At 48.8% G+C, this 17,601-nt stretch overlaps 1 protein-coding gene across 2 annotated transcripts; it reads left to right on the top strand.

Moving 5' to 3' along the window:
* Positions 1-2,080: 2,080 nt before the first annotated feature.
* On the top strand, positions 2,081-15,949 carry LOC138839451 (nuclear RNA export factor 2-like). 2 transcript variants are annotated; one of them, XM_070039022.1, is made up of 23 exons: positions 2,081-2,121; positions 4,083-4,114; positions 4,441-4,527; positions 7,020-7,191; positions 7,402-7,555; positions 8,107-8,190; positions 8,296-8,400; positions 8,522-8,602; positions 8,748-8,817; positions 8,973-9,061; positions 9,197-9,304; positions 9,477-9,586; positions 10,959-10,995; positions 11,406-11,474; positions 11,580-11,632; positions 11,796-11,903; positions 12,010-12,068; positions 12,177-12,292; positions 12,385-12,427; positions 13,042-13,117; positions 13,671-13,844; positions 15,388-15,448; positions 15,578-15,949. In XM_070039022.1, exons 3-23 carry the CDS (start codon positions 4,485-4,487, stop codon positions 15,620-15,622), a joined length of 1,857 nt encoding a protein of 618 aa, XP_069895123.1. In that variant the 5' UTR covers positions 2,081-2,121; positions 4,083-4,114; positions 4,441-4,484; the 3' UTR covers positions 15,623-15,949. The 2 variants fall into 2 exon arrangements, with proteins under 2 accessions (XP_069895123.1, XP_069895124.1); XM_070039023.1 differs by having other exon boundaries at positions 2,083-2,121; positions 13,045-13,117.
* The last annotated feature ends 1,652 nt before the right edge of the window (positions 15,950-17,601 follow it).

Genomic DNA, 17,601 nt, shown 5'->3' with positions numbered 1-17,601 from the left:
TGAAACTTTTCTTTGTTTCTACTTTTTCCAGTGGGGAGCTAATTCTGTAATGCCCACATAGGTTTGGCCCTCTTGCTCTATGAATTCTATGTCTGATATATCAAAATCTATAGCAGAATACTTAGGAGGGGACATATGGAAGGAAGTTGGATTATTTCCTCCCCTGTCCTCTCCTCACTTTAGTGCCAGGGTGCTGACAGCAGGAGTACATCCAGACCACAAAACCAGAGCACTACACAAAAGGTTAATTAGGAACACTATTGGTTGTATTGACAACATGAAGTGCACGATGGTAAATTCTTATTGTAAGAATTGTACCTGTTCTTTCTAAGATTTCAGCAAATTAGAAATCTAACTGTAGTTACTAGCTGTGTATGGGTTCCCTAACATAATTTTAAGGAGACTATACCTAAAACATTGACAAATTTTTATACAGGAAGGGTCCTCTGCTGCTGTATGCTAGAGCACAAACACAGATTGTATTTGTTGGCTTAGGTTCGCACACATTGATACCTAAGTGCAGGAATTTTGTTTTCTGTGGGAAGCCTTCTTCCAGAGGAACCCTGTATAGTATATTTCATTTGGGAAGTGGTTCTGCCACACATCTACCCCCTACTAAGAACAAGCAAAGCCTCAGGGATTAGGACATTTTAGAAATAAAAAGTTTCACTGTCCCTAATCTTCAGTGTCCGGGACAAAAGCATAATTCCCACTTTATCAAGGAGAACAATCCAAATAAACAGCACCGCTATGATTTTACTTGAACTCGACAGAGAGCAGGTGTAGACTGATTGCAAAGGTTGGGTTTCTCCAGGGGCATCTGGACGCACTACCCCTTGGACCAACCAGATTTTCTTGAATTTCCTTTGGTCCTGGCATGAAATTAAGTCATCGTGTGTACTGCTTACTGTTTAGGCTCTCTGATTCCGTTTCTAAGATTATGGTATAATGGGAGACTTCTTCCCTGTTTTATGTATCAGCTCGCTAGGAATTAGAATTTTAAGAGCCCCTGAAATCCAAGGCTGTGTGATAGGGGAGGTCCATTGCAGGGGTGAAGGTCACTGAAGAGCCAGGCGATGTGGGCAGACTGTGAGGTCACATGAACAACTGAGGTACTGGAGAATGCTCTGGTCAAAATCCAATCAGTGGGCTGGGAAGGTGGCTCAGTGGTAGAGCGCTTGCCTTGCATGCATGAGGCCCTGGGTTCGATTCCTCAGCACCACATAAGCAGAAGGGAAAAAAAAGCCGGAAGTGGCGCTGTGGATCAAGAGGTAGAGCGCTAGCCTTGAGCTGAAGAGCTGAGGGACAGCGCCCAGGCCCAGAGTTCAGGCCCCGCGACCGAACTCCCCCCTCCCAAAAAATCTGATCAGTGCCAGGCAAGGGAGCATTGTTTGTTCTGGGGTGTGTGGGTCACACGAAAGTGTCCATTCCATAGAAACTAACATCGGTGGGCATGTCAACTGATCCCAAAAGAAATATACTGTGAGTGCTCCATCCCTGAGCCCAAATGGTCAGTCCCCTGTGGTTCTGTGGTGGCTGCTGTCAAGTGGTAGGTGGACCTGGCCTTGGGTCCCTAGAGCAAAGTAGGTGACCTAAGCCTACCCATCTCCCTTCCTGTGGCCATTATCACCTACCGATACGTGGGAGCATGAGGTTTGAAGCTGTTGGGGCGACAGTGTGTTCGTAGTCATGAGAATGATATAGTCCTTCATGTTACACACTTGGACCCACCCCATGCCCTGACCCCGCCCCACGCATCGACCCCGCCCCATGCATCCCCATCCCCACCCTCCTTTTCCGGTCCCTCCCCGGACCCCGACCCGGCCTGCCCTGAGAAGATGGTGAACCAGTGGATGCCAGACACGCCTGCCTCACAGCTTATGTGGCTCCTGTGATCCCTAGGCATTCAGGGCCTTGCCATGCTGTGTGCAGCTCAGCCACGCCACAGCGCGGTTTCCAGGGTTACCATTGGCACCGTGCAGTTTCCGGGGTCACGTGTCAGGCTCTGGTCACGTGGCATCGTGACCTCCAACCCCACGTGGCTCGGAGGCGGGGTGAAGAGAAGTTCCCGGGAGCTCGCCTGAGTGTGTGCGCCCACATACTCTCGTGAGACCTCCTGAGGTAAAGATCCAGGGTCTTCCCTTTCCCTGCGGAGATCCCTTAGCTCTGTCTTTTGAAGTCTTTCGAACCGGGCCGTGGTGGGCAAGCTTCAGGTCGGAGGGGCACTAGCTCTTAGAGGCCAAGGTTTCTTCAGACGGTAAACAAAGGCTTTACGAGCAACCAACAAGTTGCCCTTCTGGAGCTCTTGGAGGCCAGGGTTTCGAATTGGCTGGAAAAGACTGAACTTTGGGCCTGGGGCAGATGAATACGGGTTTCAGTGTATTTGCGTGGGCCTGCGTATGTGCGCATATGCCCTCTGACCTGACTCTAGGCCGCAACGGCTCCCAGGGCTTCAATGGCGGGCTGGCCGGACCGGAGGGAGGGGAAGGTGGGGGAGAAGCGCCACAGGAGGCTGGAGGAAGGGCAGGAGTTTATGGACTGGACCCTCACTGGCCGCCTCTCCAGGGTGAGGCTCTAGAAGAGCCTTGGAGTGGAAAACTGCCCCTAACTGGTTCTGAGGGGTTTTGTGGGGGAGGGGCAGGGGGCGCCTCTGTCTTGAGGCTTGGACTCGGGGCCTAGGCTTTGAATCCAAGCTTTTTCACCCAAGGCTTGCGCTCTATCACTTTGAGCCACACCACTGTTCTGGTTTTCTGGTGGTTAGTTGGTGGCTCTGAGGGAGTGTTTCTTTTTGTTTTGTTTTTTTAAGTTGGACATGGGACTTGAACTCAGGTTCTGGGCGTTGTCTTGAAGCATATTCACTCAAGGCTGGCGCTCCACTAATTTGAGCCACAGTGCCACTCTTCTTTTGTTTTCTGTTGGTTAATTGGAGTTAAGAGTCTCAAGGACTTTTCTGCCTCTGCTGGGGGTCAAACTGTGATCCTTAGATCTCAGCCTCCTAGGTAGCTAGGATTACAGGCATGAGCCTCCAGCACCTGGCTGGCTGTAAGGTTTTTGTTTTTGTTTCTAATTAATTTACTGTGCTGTTACTATAATGGTGATGTACAGGGGGATTAAGTTACACGATTTAGGTAATGAGTACATTGTGTTTCCTACACTGTTCCTTCACTCTCTCTCCTCGTCCCTACCTCCCTCCTGTCTCTACCCACCCACGAGTTGTATAGTTCACATTCATCAGTGTCTAGTAAGCTCCCCTGCTGCAGTTTTTACCCTATTTCCCTCGAGTTCTCTACCCTCCCGCCCCCACAGCCTTCCCGAAGATACACACCTGAATTCACCATCTATAATGAAAACAGAATCATCAAAAACTAAAAAGGAAAGGAAGAAAAAGAGAGGGGGGGAGGAGAGATCTGTTTCCATATCTTGGAATCCGTTTTGATATCTACATTATATAAATATGAAGAGGCACTTAAGCACTACACGTTTGTGTTCCCTAAGAGTATCTGCTTTTGGTCTCACTGTGCTCTGAGGTTTTGAAGGGCACTAGAGACATGGTAGGTGCCTTTTTCCTACAGATGATTCCAAATCTGATGTGTTTTATTTCACTACTTGATTGCATACTTATTTTCCTAGTTGTCTGACTTTCATTCCCACTAGACATTCTCCCTTTGTACACTGAGGGAGGAGTGGATGGAGCAGGAGAGAGTGCCAAAGGAGGCAGGGAAACTTTTAATAAGTGTTTGATATTTTAAGGGAAACTGTCCAAATTAGCGGGGACAGTGATAGTGGTAGTGCACACTAGTGTATACAACCTGAGTCAGGAGGATTGTGAGTTCCAGGGAATGTAGTGCTAAACAAAGTGACCACGCCTCCAAGCACACAAAAAACAAACAAAAAATGCCTGGCAAAAGGGGATTCATACATGTAATCCTAGCTAATCCAGAGCAGCAGACAAAGAAATAAATCATAAAGTAAATAACAAAGGACCTGTGAACCCAAGTTTTCGAATTTCTTAACAGTAAATTTGAATTTGTAGAGTTTCACGGTACATTTCACTGTGGGTGATTTTCCTTTTCTGTTTTAAGGCCTCTGAAAGGAGTCCCTTCACAAAATATTGGTGAGTCATCACTGATTTTCTAATCATTCCCTCTTGGATTCCTTCCTAAAGCCCCTCTCTCTCTCCTCTTCCTTGTGTAGAAAATTTTGGTACACATTCTCAGTGTTAAAAAAAAAATCACATGCAATCATTGGTGATGGTTTTAGTATGTGGGGAGAGTGGTATTGAAGGAATAAATTTGAGAAAATAGCAAGGTGGTGTTCACATTTGTGGGGTTTTAAGTATTACTTGTCCGATGGCTAAAGGCAAGTTTTGCTTGTGGCACATTATATTAATGTACAGTGTAGCTTAAATTATCTACTTTATTTCTCTCTCATTTCTGCAAGCTCGTTCTGCAGAAAACTAGGCTCAAGAAACAGCTACAAGAGAAATGTCTTCTAATCTAAGGAAGTATGGGGCAAAGAGGGATGAAGGTAAACAACTTTCCATACTTTGACAATTTTTTTCTGTGGTATGCTATGCTGACAGGCAACAGGAATCTCTCAGGGAGAGAGAGTTTTTTGCAGCTTCATAGGAATGGAGTATTTTTTCACAGACCCTTTGAGGTAACTAATATTCTTCAGAACCTGTTTGGTAAAAACGTACACAGAGAAAGCTTTACCCTTTGAAGAACCTTTTGCTGTACTTCACTAAGAATGGTGGAGTTCATGAGTGCAACAACTATAATCTATTCTCACTAAGAAATCACTTACTGCTCTTAGGCCAGGTGCCAGAAAATTACAACTGTAGTTTTAGCCACTCAGGAGGCTGAGATCTGAGGATCGCAGTTCAAATCCAGCCTGGGCAGGAAAGTCTGTTAGACCCATATTTCCCGTTAACCACTAAAATAAAAATGAAGTGGAGCTGTGGTTCAAGTGGTACAGTGCTAGCCTTTAAGAAAAAAAAGCCACAGAAAGTGGCCAGGCCCTGATCTAAAACTGTAGAAGTAGTGCGTGTGTGCACAACGCATACGCTCACACAGACTCACACACAGACACACACACACACAAAAGCACATCTTTCTTTTGGGGGTGGGGGGAGTCTGGTCGTGGTGCCTAAACTCTGGGCCTGGGTGCTGTCCCTCAGCTCTTCAGCTCAACACTAGCAATCTAACACTTGAGCCACAGCACCACTTCCGGCTTTTTTTTTTTGCTTATGTGGTGCTGAGGAATCGAACCCAGGGCCTCAGGCATGCAAGGCAAGCACTCTACCACTGAGCCACCTTCCCAGTCCACAAAGCACATCTTATCAAAAGTTGACGTACATGTCACCCATGTGTTTTTGAACTTGTGTGGGCACCCTTACCCACATACACCACCACATTGCATCTCCTTTCCTCAGACATGATGGTGTTCCTTGTTGTCTGTCATGAGACCGAGTGACCACATTCTTCCAATACACATCCTATGTGTAGAAAGTTATATTTCTGCTGGACTCAGCAAAAAGCGCTGCTTATTTCTGTTGCCACCATTTGTAAAAGCCTCCTCCTCTGACAACATCAAATCTGCAGTTTTAGCATTAGTCTAGAGGGAGGCAATCAGTCAGTTCTCTTTGTCAGGATTGTAAGGTAAATTAAATAGGTAGCCAATGAAGAGAATACCACATGGTATTTAGGCAGGAAAAGAATTTTATTTACCCAACTGCTGCCTCCGTCGTGCCTGATAGAGAGGCATGGCCAAAAGGGGCCACCCAACCTCAGGCCAGGACTTATCTAGGACAGGGACTGAAAGAGGTGTGGCCAGGTGGGGGAAAGGTGCAGTCACATTGGATCCAGATGGGATCCTACCCTGGTCTGATGGGAGGCATGACAGAGGGCAGCCCAGGATGTGACCTTGGAGGGGGAGGTGACTGTTTATAGGTATGCCAGTGACCTAGGTAACAGATACTGGGTAGAAACTTACCCAAGAGGTAGGGAGGCATCTGCACAGGGCCTGTATGGCCCAGGGCAGATCTTACAAGGATATACTTTATAAAATATTAAAATTTCATAATAAGAAGTTTCTAAGCCAGGTGCTAGCAGTTCACACCTGTAACCTAGCTGTTCAGGAAGCTGAGAGCTGAGGATTGCAGTTCAAAACCAGTCTGTGTGGGAAAGTCTGTTAGACTCAGCATTCCCATTAATCACCAGAAAAAAAAAAAGGACAACCCAGAAATGGAGCTGTGGCTCAAACGGTAGAATGCTAACCTTGAGAAAGAAGCTTAAGAATAAGGCACAGGGCTGGGAAGGTGGCTCAGTGGTAGAGCGCTTGCCTTGCATGCTCGAGGCCCTGGGTTCAATTCCTCAGCACCATATAAGCAAAAAAAGAAAGAAAGAAAGAAAGAAAGAAAAAAGCCGAAGTGGCACTGTGGCTCAAGTGGTAGAGCGCTAGCCTTGAGCTGAAGAACTGAGGGACAGCACCCAGGCCCAGAGTTCAGGCCCCATGTCCGGACCCTCCCCCCCCACCCCCCAAATCACTCTTCCTGCTGTGTTCAAAATATCAGCTGAAGGAGCAATGTAAAGGCCTTGGAGCTCAATTCTCAGGTCTCAGTCTGCTGAACTGCTACATTTATAAGGCACGAGCCACCAGTGCCCAGCTCAGATTGGCAGTTTTGCTTGTCCTGCCATGGTGTCAGTCCATGATGTGGTACCTGGTCAGCAGAGTATGGCGATATCTTTATGTCAGTCCTAGGGCTTGAAATCAGAACCAGGGCGCTGCCTCTGAGATGATTGCTCAAGGCTAGTGCTCTACCACTCGAGCTATAGCTACATTTCCAGCCTTTTGGTGGTTAATTAGAGATAAGAGTCGCACAGCCATTACAGCCTGGGCTGGCTTCAAACCATGTTCCTCAGATGTCAGCCTCCTGTGCAGCTAGGATTGCAGCCACGTGCCACTGGTGCCTGGCTATGGATGTATCTTTAAACTTGTGCTGTTGTTCCCAACTTCAGGGTACAGAAACAGTAGCCATTTTTCTGGAGGGAGAAGTGGGAGTGCTTCCAATGGTAATTTTAGGAGGAGGAATGGTCATCATACTGGGTATGATTCTCCAGCTTCCAAATTGCAAAATGATGATGGAAATGTGGACATGTTTCAGAGCCCTAATGACCCACAAAGCAGACGGTAAGGCAGCCTGGTTTGCATGTAGCAGCCCCGGCGACTTTGCAACTCTCGCTCTCTGGGGTCTTCCTTTACTGAGAAATGGAGGAATGGTGGGGGTGGGATTCTGGTAGAACAAAATCCCATTGGCATTCCTTGTATCACAGTGTAGCAAGTGAGCATCAGGAGGATTTCCTGGCATTTACAAACATCTTCCTTTTCTCCCTTTCCCAGCCCACCTTACGCCAACCAACAGAACAGGTGGAGAAGCAATTGGCATAATGGAGACCAATTGGACAATGCTGCAGGGAAGGATAGACAACCTGGAGAGGGAGCGATGCAACAGGACATGGTAAAAGGAGCAATGCAGGACTGGTTCATGGTCAAGGTGCGTGTCTTGGCGTGGTGTTTATTGGGTAGAACGTTCTGACAATGAAGAGAAGGAGAATTGCATTGAATACCAAGTCATGGTTATTGGGAGAAAAAAATAGTGGCACAAAAACAAAGGAACCAGCCAGGCACCAAGGTCTCAAGCCTGTAATCTTAGTTATTCAGGAGGCTAACACCTGAGGATCAGGGTTTGAAGCCATCACAGTCAGGAAAGTCTGTGAGACTTATGTCTTAATTAACCACCAGAAAAATGTGAAAGTAGAGCAGTGGCTCAAATGGTAGAACACTAGCCTGAGCAGAGAAATTTCAGGGACAGGGCCCAGGCCTTGAGGTCAAGCTCCAGCACCAACACACACACACGCACGCACGCACGCACGCACGCACGCACGCACGCACGCACGCACGCACGCACGTACGCCCCTATTCATAGTCTTTTAAAGTGAGCTGTGTTGGGTAGGAACACTTTGCCTGGGTGTGTTCTCCATCTTGACTCCATGTTGTCCCCTTTGTATCTCTTCTTTCTGGCTGCTCCTTCCTTTTACCCTTTAGATCCCCTGTGGGAGAAGATATGACAAGACATGGCTAATGAATTCAATCCAGAGCTACTGCAGTGTGCCCTTTACCCCAGTCGATGTAAGAGAGGATGGTGAAGACATCTGGGTGGTGGTCACGGGATGAGGACAGGCCAGGGCCAGGCACGGGTCCTTGGCCTCTGACAACATTGCTTCTGCTTTTTAGTTCCACTATGACAGAAGTTGGGCCCAGTTTTTTGTCGAGGGTGCCAGTGTTGCCGAGGCACTGAGGGAGATCTGCTACAAGATCCGTGGTGAGAAGAGTCAAAAGGTGTGTGCTGTGGGCATTGGTGGTACCTGGGCCTAGGGGAGTGAGGATAGATGGGCTAAGGGCTGGTGGGCATCTTTGGGTGTAGAGGTCCTGATGCTGAACCCACCTCTCCTTCACACAGGTATCTCTCTTTGTCTGTCCTTCTTTTGTACCCTACTCAGTGCGGTACAAGTTTACGGACGAACAAATAGAGCAGATAAAGGTAATTAATGCAGACAAAAGGCACAGTGTGTGTCAGGTCCCAGCCCCACCTCTCTCTCCTTCCCCCGACTCTCTGATCATCATGACTCCCTGTCATCATGACACTCAGAGCCTAGGGAGCCTCTCTCTCCATCTCTATCCTATAGCTGACCATGAAGAAACGATACGATATCGAAGAGCAAGCTCTGGACCTCCAGAAGCTCCGCTTTGACCCAGGTACAGCTGATAAGAGTAGTGCTAAGGTACATGAGGGGCAGAGGGATCTGCTTGAGAGGAAGATGGAGGGATGGCAACTGGGGGAGGGTTCTGTGCTTGTGCTGTTCTGTCTGGGCTCCTCTCAACACTCTGATTCCCTTCTCCACTTCTTAAAGATTTGATGGACCACGATATCGACTTCGTCCTGAATCGAAGACACTGCCTGACCATCGCCGTGCAGATCATTCAAAACAGTTTCCCTGAGGTGAGGCCCTGGGCCCAGGGATGCTGTTTGTTGGAGTCAGTCATGGACTTGGACTTGGAAGGGATGAGGTACAGGGCAGGTGTGTGTCCCAGGCTGTACATGGTAATCATTGCCCTAACTCTCCCTCCCCTAAAGCTGTCGTACTTGAACTTGAGCAACAACAAACTCTATCGGCTGGATGCCCTATGTGACATTGTAGACAGTGGCCCCGAGATCAGGATTCTGGACCTTTCCCGAAACCAGGTGAGATGGAGAGCCAGATGACATTTGGGTTGAGAGTGGGTGCTGACATGCATTGGGTGGGGGCAAGAAACAGGCAAAGGAACCTGTGGGTGAGGGTGGGGGCTGTGAGTGCAGGGCCCCAGGAGTGTCTTTCCCTGAGACTGCTTACCTGCCCCCTCCTTGTCTCCCTCAGCTGAGGTCGGTCTTAGAGCTGAACAAGGTGAAAGGGCTGAAGCTGGATGAGCTGTGGCTAGAAGGGAACCCACTGTGCAGGACCTTCCAAGACCAATCTGCTTATCAAAGGTCGGTAATAGCTGGTAACGCCAGTCCCCCTTCCTGGGGACCTTTGCCCCAGCTGCAGTGCTTCCTACCTCTGGGCATGGGGCCTCTGCCAGTGCAGCTTTGCATTTGCATGCCTCACCCAAATGAGGCTGGCCTTCCTACCCTATCCTGACAGGTCCCCTGCCTGTCCCAGACAAACATGGAGGCTGTCCTGCCCCAGGCTGGGGACGGAAGCCCTCAGCCACAAAGATGGCTGCCATTGTGAAATCTTCTTCAGGGCCATCGCTGGGAACTCTGCCTTCCTTGGGGAGAAACCCGGGCTCCCTAGATCAAGGATCCAGAAGTGGGCAGGCAGGCGGCGGCTTCTGAAGCAGGAGTAGAAGGCAGAGGGCAGAGGAACTTGAGAATGGAAGGGTGGGCCTCTCAGGAGCATTGCCTACCCGCCCCCTCACTCCATGTCATGTCACATCATTCTACCTGCTCCTGAAGATCCTGGGTATCCCAAGACAAGTGTCGTTTGTGGGCGGGGCACAGATGCAACAGAGGCACGGGTATGCAGAGACCTGTGTATGGGAGCGAGAAAATGTCCACAGCGAGGGGCCCACATGCCCTCTAACCCATGGTGTGTCGGGGCCTGACCCCTCATGCCTAAATCTTTCTGGAGAACAACTTCTGACTCCAAAGAAGCTTTGGTTCCTATCCCAGGATCAGTGTGTGCTTCAGCACCAGAGTTGGAGGGAGGGAGGGCTGCTCCTTTTCCCTTTCTCTTTTCCTTTCCCTTTCCCTTCCCCTTTTCCTTTCCCTTTGGCCTTTCCCTTCCCCTTCCCCCTTTCATTTCCCTTTGGCCTTTCCCTTCCCCTTCCCCTTTTCCTTTCCCTTTGCTTTTTCTTGCTTTCTCCTTTGTCACCAGTCTCCTGTGTACACCCCCCCCCCCCATCGCCTCATGTCTCCTCACTACGTTTTCTTCTGTTCTGTGGACATCATCTGCCTTACCCACCCTTCCCTCTTTCCCTCACCTCTTCATCCCTGCTTCATTCACCTGGCCTGGCTAGGCCGTGCCCTGCAGAATACGGGACACCCAGTGATGAGGCAGAACAGTGCCCTGGGTCCTTACTGCATTCCCTGCTCCCAACGGAGCCTTCTGTGGGGACTCAGAGAAAAGGAAGGAGAGGAGAGGACAGGAAACAGGGTGGAAGTGGAAGCCCTGGAGCCTGGGCTCCCATTTGTGCTTCCTGTGGCCCCGGATAAGGGCTATGTAGGTGAGAACACCCAGCTGGAAGGAGCAGGGGGAGAGCAAGAAGGAGAGCCAGTGGGAAAAAGGACAGAATGACTTCAAACTGTCGCTCCAATTTGGGTTTTGTTTTCTGTTTTTTGTTCTTTGTTTTTTGGACAGGGCCATCCACAATTACTTCCCCCAGTTGTTATGGCTGGTAAGTACTTACCTTCATCATGGTCTCCTGTTCCCCAGGAACATAACCCCCACACCTGCCCCCAAACCTTTTGCTTTTTTGTCTAGGTTACATGTTTCCACCACTCCACCATCCATTTTGGATGATGTGCCCTCCTGAAAAAGACATGAATATTGTCCCTGGTGGAATAAAGGTTTCCATGAGTGCTTTCACACAAGCACACGTTGCACACGCAGGTTGCATGTAACAAACGCGGTAGAAAGTTCCAGGACACCCACAATTCAGCTGCCCACTGGAATCTCACCTGTGCTGTTTCCATGGCCGTCCATGCCCAAACTCTGGCCACTGTTCCCCCTTGGGCCTCTTCACCTCCCTGTGCACCCACTATCACCCCCTAGCATGCGCTGTAGATCTTCTCTTCCCTTCCTCAGGATGGCCAGCAATTCAACCCACCCATTGCCCCTGGCACTGATGCTCGCTGGTTGATGAACCCCAGCAGGGTGAGGAAGAGGACCAAGAGATGTTGAGGATGCTTGTCCTCTGGCCGGGAGTGGGGAGGTAGTGGCTTTATCAAGCCACATCGTTTAAATCACTTTTTGTTCCAGCAAGAGGATGAAGATGAGGATCTGAGGGAGAGAGTTTTACAGTTCCTGAAGAAGTGAGTGCCCCGAGGACCAGGAAGAAGAGGGCTGGGCCAAGGACCTGGGGCACCTTGGCACAGGCCTGATCATAGGAAGCGTTGGGTCTCATTTGGGTTTCAGATCACAGCAAATGCCTGTCCCTGTTGCCCCCACCTCATCCCCACCCTCCTCCTCCGGCAGGTATTACTCTGTCTATGACAGTGGAGATCGTCAGAATCTCCTCGGTGCTTACCATGATGAGGCCTGCTTCTCTGTGTCTGTCCCTGCCAGTGCCGGCAACCCAGGACCGTGAGTATCACAGCTCTGACTCTGGTTGCAGCCACGTGGCACCCCGAGCTTCTGGGACACTGCACTGACTGGACCACCACCTCTTGTTCCTCCTTTTATCTCCTAGGAGCTGCTTGAGCCTGTACTTCAAGCACAGCAGGAATCTGAACACTCTTAAGGACCCCTGTAATTGTGTGATGGGGAAGACGGGGCAGGGAAAGGGAGTGAGAAGGGGACAGTCTCAGGGCCCAAGGGCCAAGGTATGGCAGCCCAATGATCACTGCTTCTCTACAGATGTGCAGCAGAAGCTGCTGAAACACAGGAAACAGGACATTGTGGACTCCCTCTGTTTGTTGCCCAAAACCCAGCATGATCTCAGTTCATTTATGATAGACATGTGTTTCCAGACGGTGAGCACCTGCTTCCTCTCAGACAGTTCCAGAGAGCTGGAGTTGGTTGGAAGTTAAGCAGGATCCTGAGCTCCTGTGTAATTCCCTTTCAGGAAAAGATGATCTGCTTCTCTGTCAATGGACTCTTCAGGGAAGGTGAGTGTCTGTAGTATTCCTTCTCCAGATCCCCTTCTGCTCCCTCCCCTGAGTGGGCATCTCCCTACCCATGGCCCTGCCAGCTTCCCAGATTCTGTGCCTTTCCATTCCATTCCATTCTTGCCTCTCCATTCCCCTGCCCCTGCCCATACCCTGTCCACAAACCATTTAGGTCTGACCTAGGTCCATGCCTGTCTGCCCTGTCACTTAGGCATTAGGGACACGGGCTCTGTGCGTTGAGGGCTCTCACCCCAGTCCCTTCTTCTGTGTCCTTGGACTCAGTTCAGTTACTCAACCTCTCCGTTTCCCCAAGTGCAAAATGGGGCTAATTAAACACATCTCTCTGGCAGATGGGAACGAGGAACCGAGTGAATATTGGAAGTGGTTATTTCACTGGTCCTGGGATGCCCTAGGGGTCCCATCACCAGTAGCAGACGATTCCTAATTTTGCCTTCCAATTCCCACCATGTCCTGCTGAATCCAAGTTATAGCAATTTTCCAGACCTGTTCCCCCACCCCCACCCCCCCACCATCAGTGTAAGATTTCAGCTGGGGAATACTGGGTGAATATGTCGAGAATGTGCAGCTCTAAGGGAGGGGTATTACTGTCCTAGAAGCAGGGGGAAATTCACAGGACTCTATCCGTGCCTTCACTCGGACCTTCATTGCTATCCCTGGCAGTGGAACAAAGTAAGTGTCCTAACATGCTGTGCTGTGTTGTGGGTGGGAACATCCATCCCAGCCCGGGGTCAGAGGAGTGGGATTGTAGTGGCACCGTCCACGGGGTATTCTATGACGGAGAGTCAAGAGGTACATCCAAGGATCAGTCTAGGCTAATGGTCAAGAGAAGGGGCGCTCTGGAGTTTGGAATACAAACTAGTTCTCTTCCCGACCCCCAGTATTCACTAACTGTCACTCTGGCCAAATTACTTGACTTCTTCGTGACTCAGTTCTTCCACTACGAATGGGAGCAAGAGTATCCAGGGCCTTTGGGTCGCTGTGTAGGATACGTGCATTGGGATTACATCTGCAGACCCTATGAACCTGACAATCTCTCCTAGGGTGGGCTCTGTGGATACCAAACAGCCAAGAAGTCTTGATGATATGTGAAATAGGGAGAGGGAATGAATCTGTTTCTTGAGTGGCAGTGGTTACAAAGGATCCTGTTTGAAGCAGTGGGGTGGGGGGTGGGTCGGGCTGCCCTCTGCCTATCTGGTGGTTTCAGAAACTCTTTTTCCCCCAGTCTGTGCATCATGAATGACCAGCTGTTTGTGAGGGATACCACCTCTGAGGAGGTCTCAGGCACCATCGCCTCCCTCGTGGGTCCCAGCCCGAGGCCCACCCTCTCTCAAGTGCAATGTGAAATGGTGCAGACATTCTCCATCCAGTCTGGGATGAAACTCGATTGGTCTGAGAAGTGAGTGTCGGGTATACATCTGGATGGAGGAAGAGGCAGTTGAGACAGCAGGAACATGAATAATGGGGACTCACGGGAGATTTAGGAAAGTGTCCGGGTGGATATGTTTAATCTTTTTAAGGGCAGGCATGAGAAAATGATGTTACTTTGGTGCAGTTTTGTACCTACATACGTTCACACCACTCTCCACACTAGACAGATCAACTCGACAAAAACTCAACAGAGAAACCGCAGATCTAAACAGCTGCATAGATCAACTAGACTTAACAGACATTTAGCAAAGTTGTAGAATAAGAGAGTATTGTACAAAAATCATTTCTGATTCTGTGTACTTGGAATGAGCAGTCCAACAGTGAATTAAAGAAAACAAGTCAGGTTACAGAAGCATCAGGAAGAGTAAAACACTTAAGGACAAATATAACAAAAGAAGCCAATCTTACCATCTGAAATCTGCAAAATTGTGGCTGAAAATTTTTGAAGATCCAAGTGAATGGGGGAAAAAATTATGTTCACCAGGGAGCCTTGAAGACTTTGTGCTGAGTGAACAAAGCCAGTCATGAATGGCCAAATATTGAATGATTACATTTATACAAAATTTCAAGAAATAGATAATTCCATAGAGACTGAAGGCAGATTCAAATTTTCCAGAGTCTTAGAGAAGTGTGAGGACACTAGCCAAGTAATCTCTAACGCTTGGCCAGGTTTTGGTTTTGAGGTGATAAAGATGTCTGGCAACAAGATAGGTGGGATGACTACACAATATTGTGAATATATTAGAAAACCACAGAATAGGTCTTATATCTCAATCGACGAATAGTTGGGATTAAAAAAAATATTTACACTCCCATTTGTACCATTATTTCCTTGAGCACCTTTTGAAAACTGGTGTGTTAAATTAAGCTCCTTCGCTCATTTGAACATGCCTCCTCTTTGGCTTTAAATTCTTCATTTTTATTTTTATTTTTTATTCCTGGCAGTACTAGGGTTTGAACACAGGGCCTCACACTTGCTAGGCAGGTGTTCTACCGCTTGAGGCCATGCATCCTATCACTTGGTGGCCATCCCTCCAGCCTCTTCTTTGCCTTGTTTTTGGAGGTTAGGTCTCACTTTATGCCCAGGCCATTCTGGCCACTCCTATTTGTACTTCACTGTGTTGTGGGAGATGACAGGTATGTGCTGCTGTACTCAGCCACCAGTGTCTCTGCCATAGCTGGGATAATGGGTGAGCCACCACCATGCTGGGCCACTGGTTGAGATGGAGTCTCACCAACATTTATGCCCAGGCTTGCCTTGAGCCACAGTCCCACAGTCCCACAATCTCCACTTCCTAAGTAGATAAGATGACTGGCTTGAACCACTGTGCTGAGCTCTACTGACTGTGAATGTCAGTGATGGACGCTTTGGTTTCCAGTGATCTTCATCATTACAGTCGTGCTCACTCTGGCCATGAGTTCCAGCAATGGGTAGCATTGGCTTAAGTGGCAGCGTTTTGTGTTTGGTGTGTCCGTCCTGTGCTAGTAATCCTGTGCCTCTCCCTCCACAGGTGCCTTATGGACAATGCATGGGACTACAACAGAGCTGCTCAGATCTTCATTAAGTTCCAGGTGAGGCCTGGCAGTTAAGTGGGCGAAAAAGATGGATGTCTCTGGTCTTCAGGAAGGTGGTGGCTAGGTGGCATCGGGATGGAATTCAGGACATCTGGCTCCTCTGACATCCCAATTCCTTTCTTCCAGAACGAGGGCAAGATCCCACAGGAGGCCTTCAAACCAAAGCCCTAAAAGGAGGCCTTGGATGTCATCTTCCTCTTCATTCACATAGTGGGCTCTCTCTCTCTCTCCCTCTCTCTCCCCCTCTCCCCCCTCTCCCCCCTCTCTCCCTCTCTCTCTCTCTCTCCCTTCTTACCTCTCCCTCTCTCCCTTTCTCTCCCTCTTCTCTCCCTGCTTCCCTCCTTCCTCCCCCCCTCTCAGCTGTGACTGGAGTTGGGGGCCGTTTTGACCATGAAGCTAAAGTTACCTTACAGGCCAGCTGACATAACTTCCCCAAGGGCCAACCGTTGTCCTCCCTATTTTCCTTATTGAAGTTGGCTGTTTGTTCTGACAATAAAGAGTGGCATTGCATGTTGAAGGTTGTATGTTCTGGATTGCTCTCCTCCTGCCCTAGCCATGAGCCAGTGTGGCCAAGACTGAAAGGCCCTGCAACACCATCCCATCCCCATCATGCCTAGATGTCCTGAAGCAGATCCATGAAGCTTGCCTCCTGGGAACTTTGTGAATACAAGCTCATGAGAAAAGACACAGTTGTCCAGTGATTGGCCTTCGGCACTCTTGTGGCTCTGTCAGATGTTTTTCCTAGAGGCCTGCAGAAGAAGGTGTGTCACTGGGCACCATGGGGTCTCTTCACAAAGGATGTCTCCTGGCTAGTGAGGGCTGTAGGGGAGGGAGGAAAGGTGCAGGTTCATATATGTTCCTCTTCATTCTCAGTCATACCATAATCCTTTCAGAGATTTGCTCACAGATGGAAGGAAAATGAGCTTTTTAACAGTGCTCCCATGCTTCCACCTGCCTTCCTACCCACTATTCCACCCCTTCCCCTTCCTGAAGGTGTGAGAGGGCATGTCCTTAGCACTCTCAGGGTAAGGGGCAGTCAGTCTCTGCCCAGTGCATCCCTCACGAAGCTGGCATTGCCATGCCCATGTTCTTGAGGGAGGAGCATTGGCCACCTATTTTCAATTCCAAACAGCAGCAACAACAAACAACAGTGGCACAAGTTGTCACTCTGGTCAGTTCTTCGGGGCTTTTCACAATGACTGGTAGTTAACAGTCCTGAATTTCAGGCAGTCATTGAGCAGGACAGCTGCACAATTTATTTCCCACACTTTGGTGAGGCTTGCTCTTTAGGCAACAGGCAGTCATAATATTTGAAATTAAAATTGTAACCACATAAAGTTTTCAAGTTACAATCCTACAAACGGTGCCACAGGTGACAAATTAGGCCACCAGCTGACAAATTATGCCCACACTTTTCCACATGTGTAGTAAGTGATTTGATAAAACACTTGCCACTTACTTGTTTTGCTTTGCCCTTTGTTTTGTTTTGTTGTTTTGTTTTCTTTTGGTGGTATTGGGGTCTGAACACAGGCCTTCATGCTTCCAAGGCAAGCACTCTATCACCTAAGCCATGACCCCTGCCCTTTTTCAATTAATTTTTCTAGTAGTGTCTTGAGTTTTTTCCAGGTTCTGGTCCTGGACCTCAATCCTCCTACATATGGCCTCCTGCCTACCTGGAATAACACATGCATGCTACAGTGTGTGCCTATCTGTTGAGATGAGGTTTTTGCCAACATTCTGCCATGATTGGCATTGAATCATGGTTTCCACCTCCTGAGTCTCTGGGATCACAGGCATGAGCCTGGATGCCCAGCGTCTTTAGTTCTTCAGCTACATTTTCATTGCGGAACCATAGGCTGAAGTATGATAAGTAGCTAAATGGATGGTGGCAGGGGGAGTGGTGTGGGTGTGGATAGTTTCCATTATATAACGAAGAATGCAAGGCCACCACTTTCACAGTGTGGGTCTTGGGATTTGAACTCAACACGTGGGCATTGTCTGTCTCTTAACTTTTTCACTTAAAGCTAGCACTCTTTACTACTTGAGTCATAGCTCTGCTTCTGACATTTTTGTTTAGAGCCTTACATACTTAACTGTCCATATTGTTTTCAAACATGGCTCTGCAGTGTTTTTGGTATCCAGTGACTCTC

The sequence above is a fragment of the Dipodomys merriami genome, unplaced genomic scaffold (assembly GCF_024711535.1).
Source record: "Dipodomys merriami isolate MVZ:Mamm:240054 unplaced genomic scaffold, mDipMer1.0.p SCAF_3, whole genome shotgun sequence".
Classification (NCBI taxonomy): Eukaryota; Metazoa; Chordata; class Mammalia; order Rodentia; family Heteromyidae; genus Dipodomys; species Dipodomys merriami.
Note: the sequence above shows the minus strand (reverse complement) of the source record. Positions and strands in the feature narration are given on the sequence as shown.

Bases quoted from the DNA above. Each gene is read 5' to 3' on its own strand.
- LOC138839451 (XM_070039022.1), top strand. From the start codon at position 4,485: ATGTCTTCTAATCTAAGGAAGTATGGGGCAAAGAGGGATGAAG. The intron at 11,475-11,579 runs GTGAGGAAGAGG...TTTTTGTTCCAG, and splicing joins GGTTGATGAACCCCAGCAGG to CAAGAGGATGAAGATGAGGA. The intron at 12,428-13,041 runs GTGAGTGTCTGT...TTACTGTCCTAG, and splicing joins CAATGGACTCTTCAGGGAAG to AAGCAGGGGGAAATTCACAG.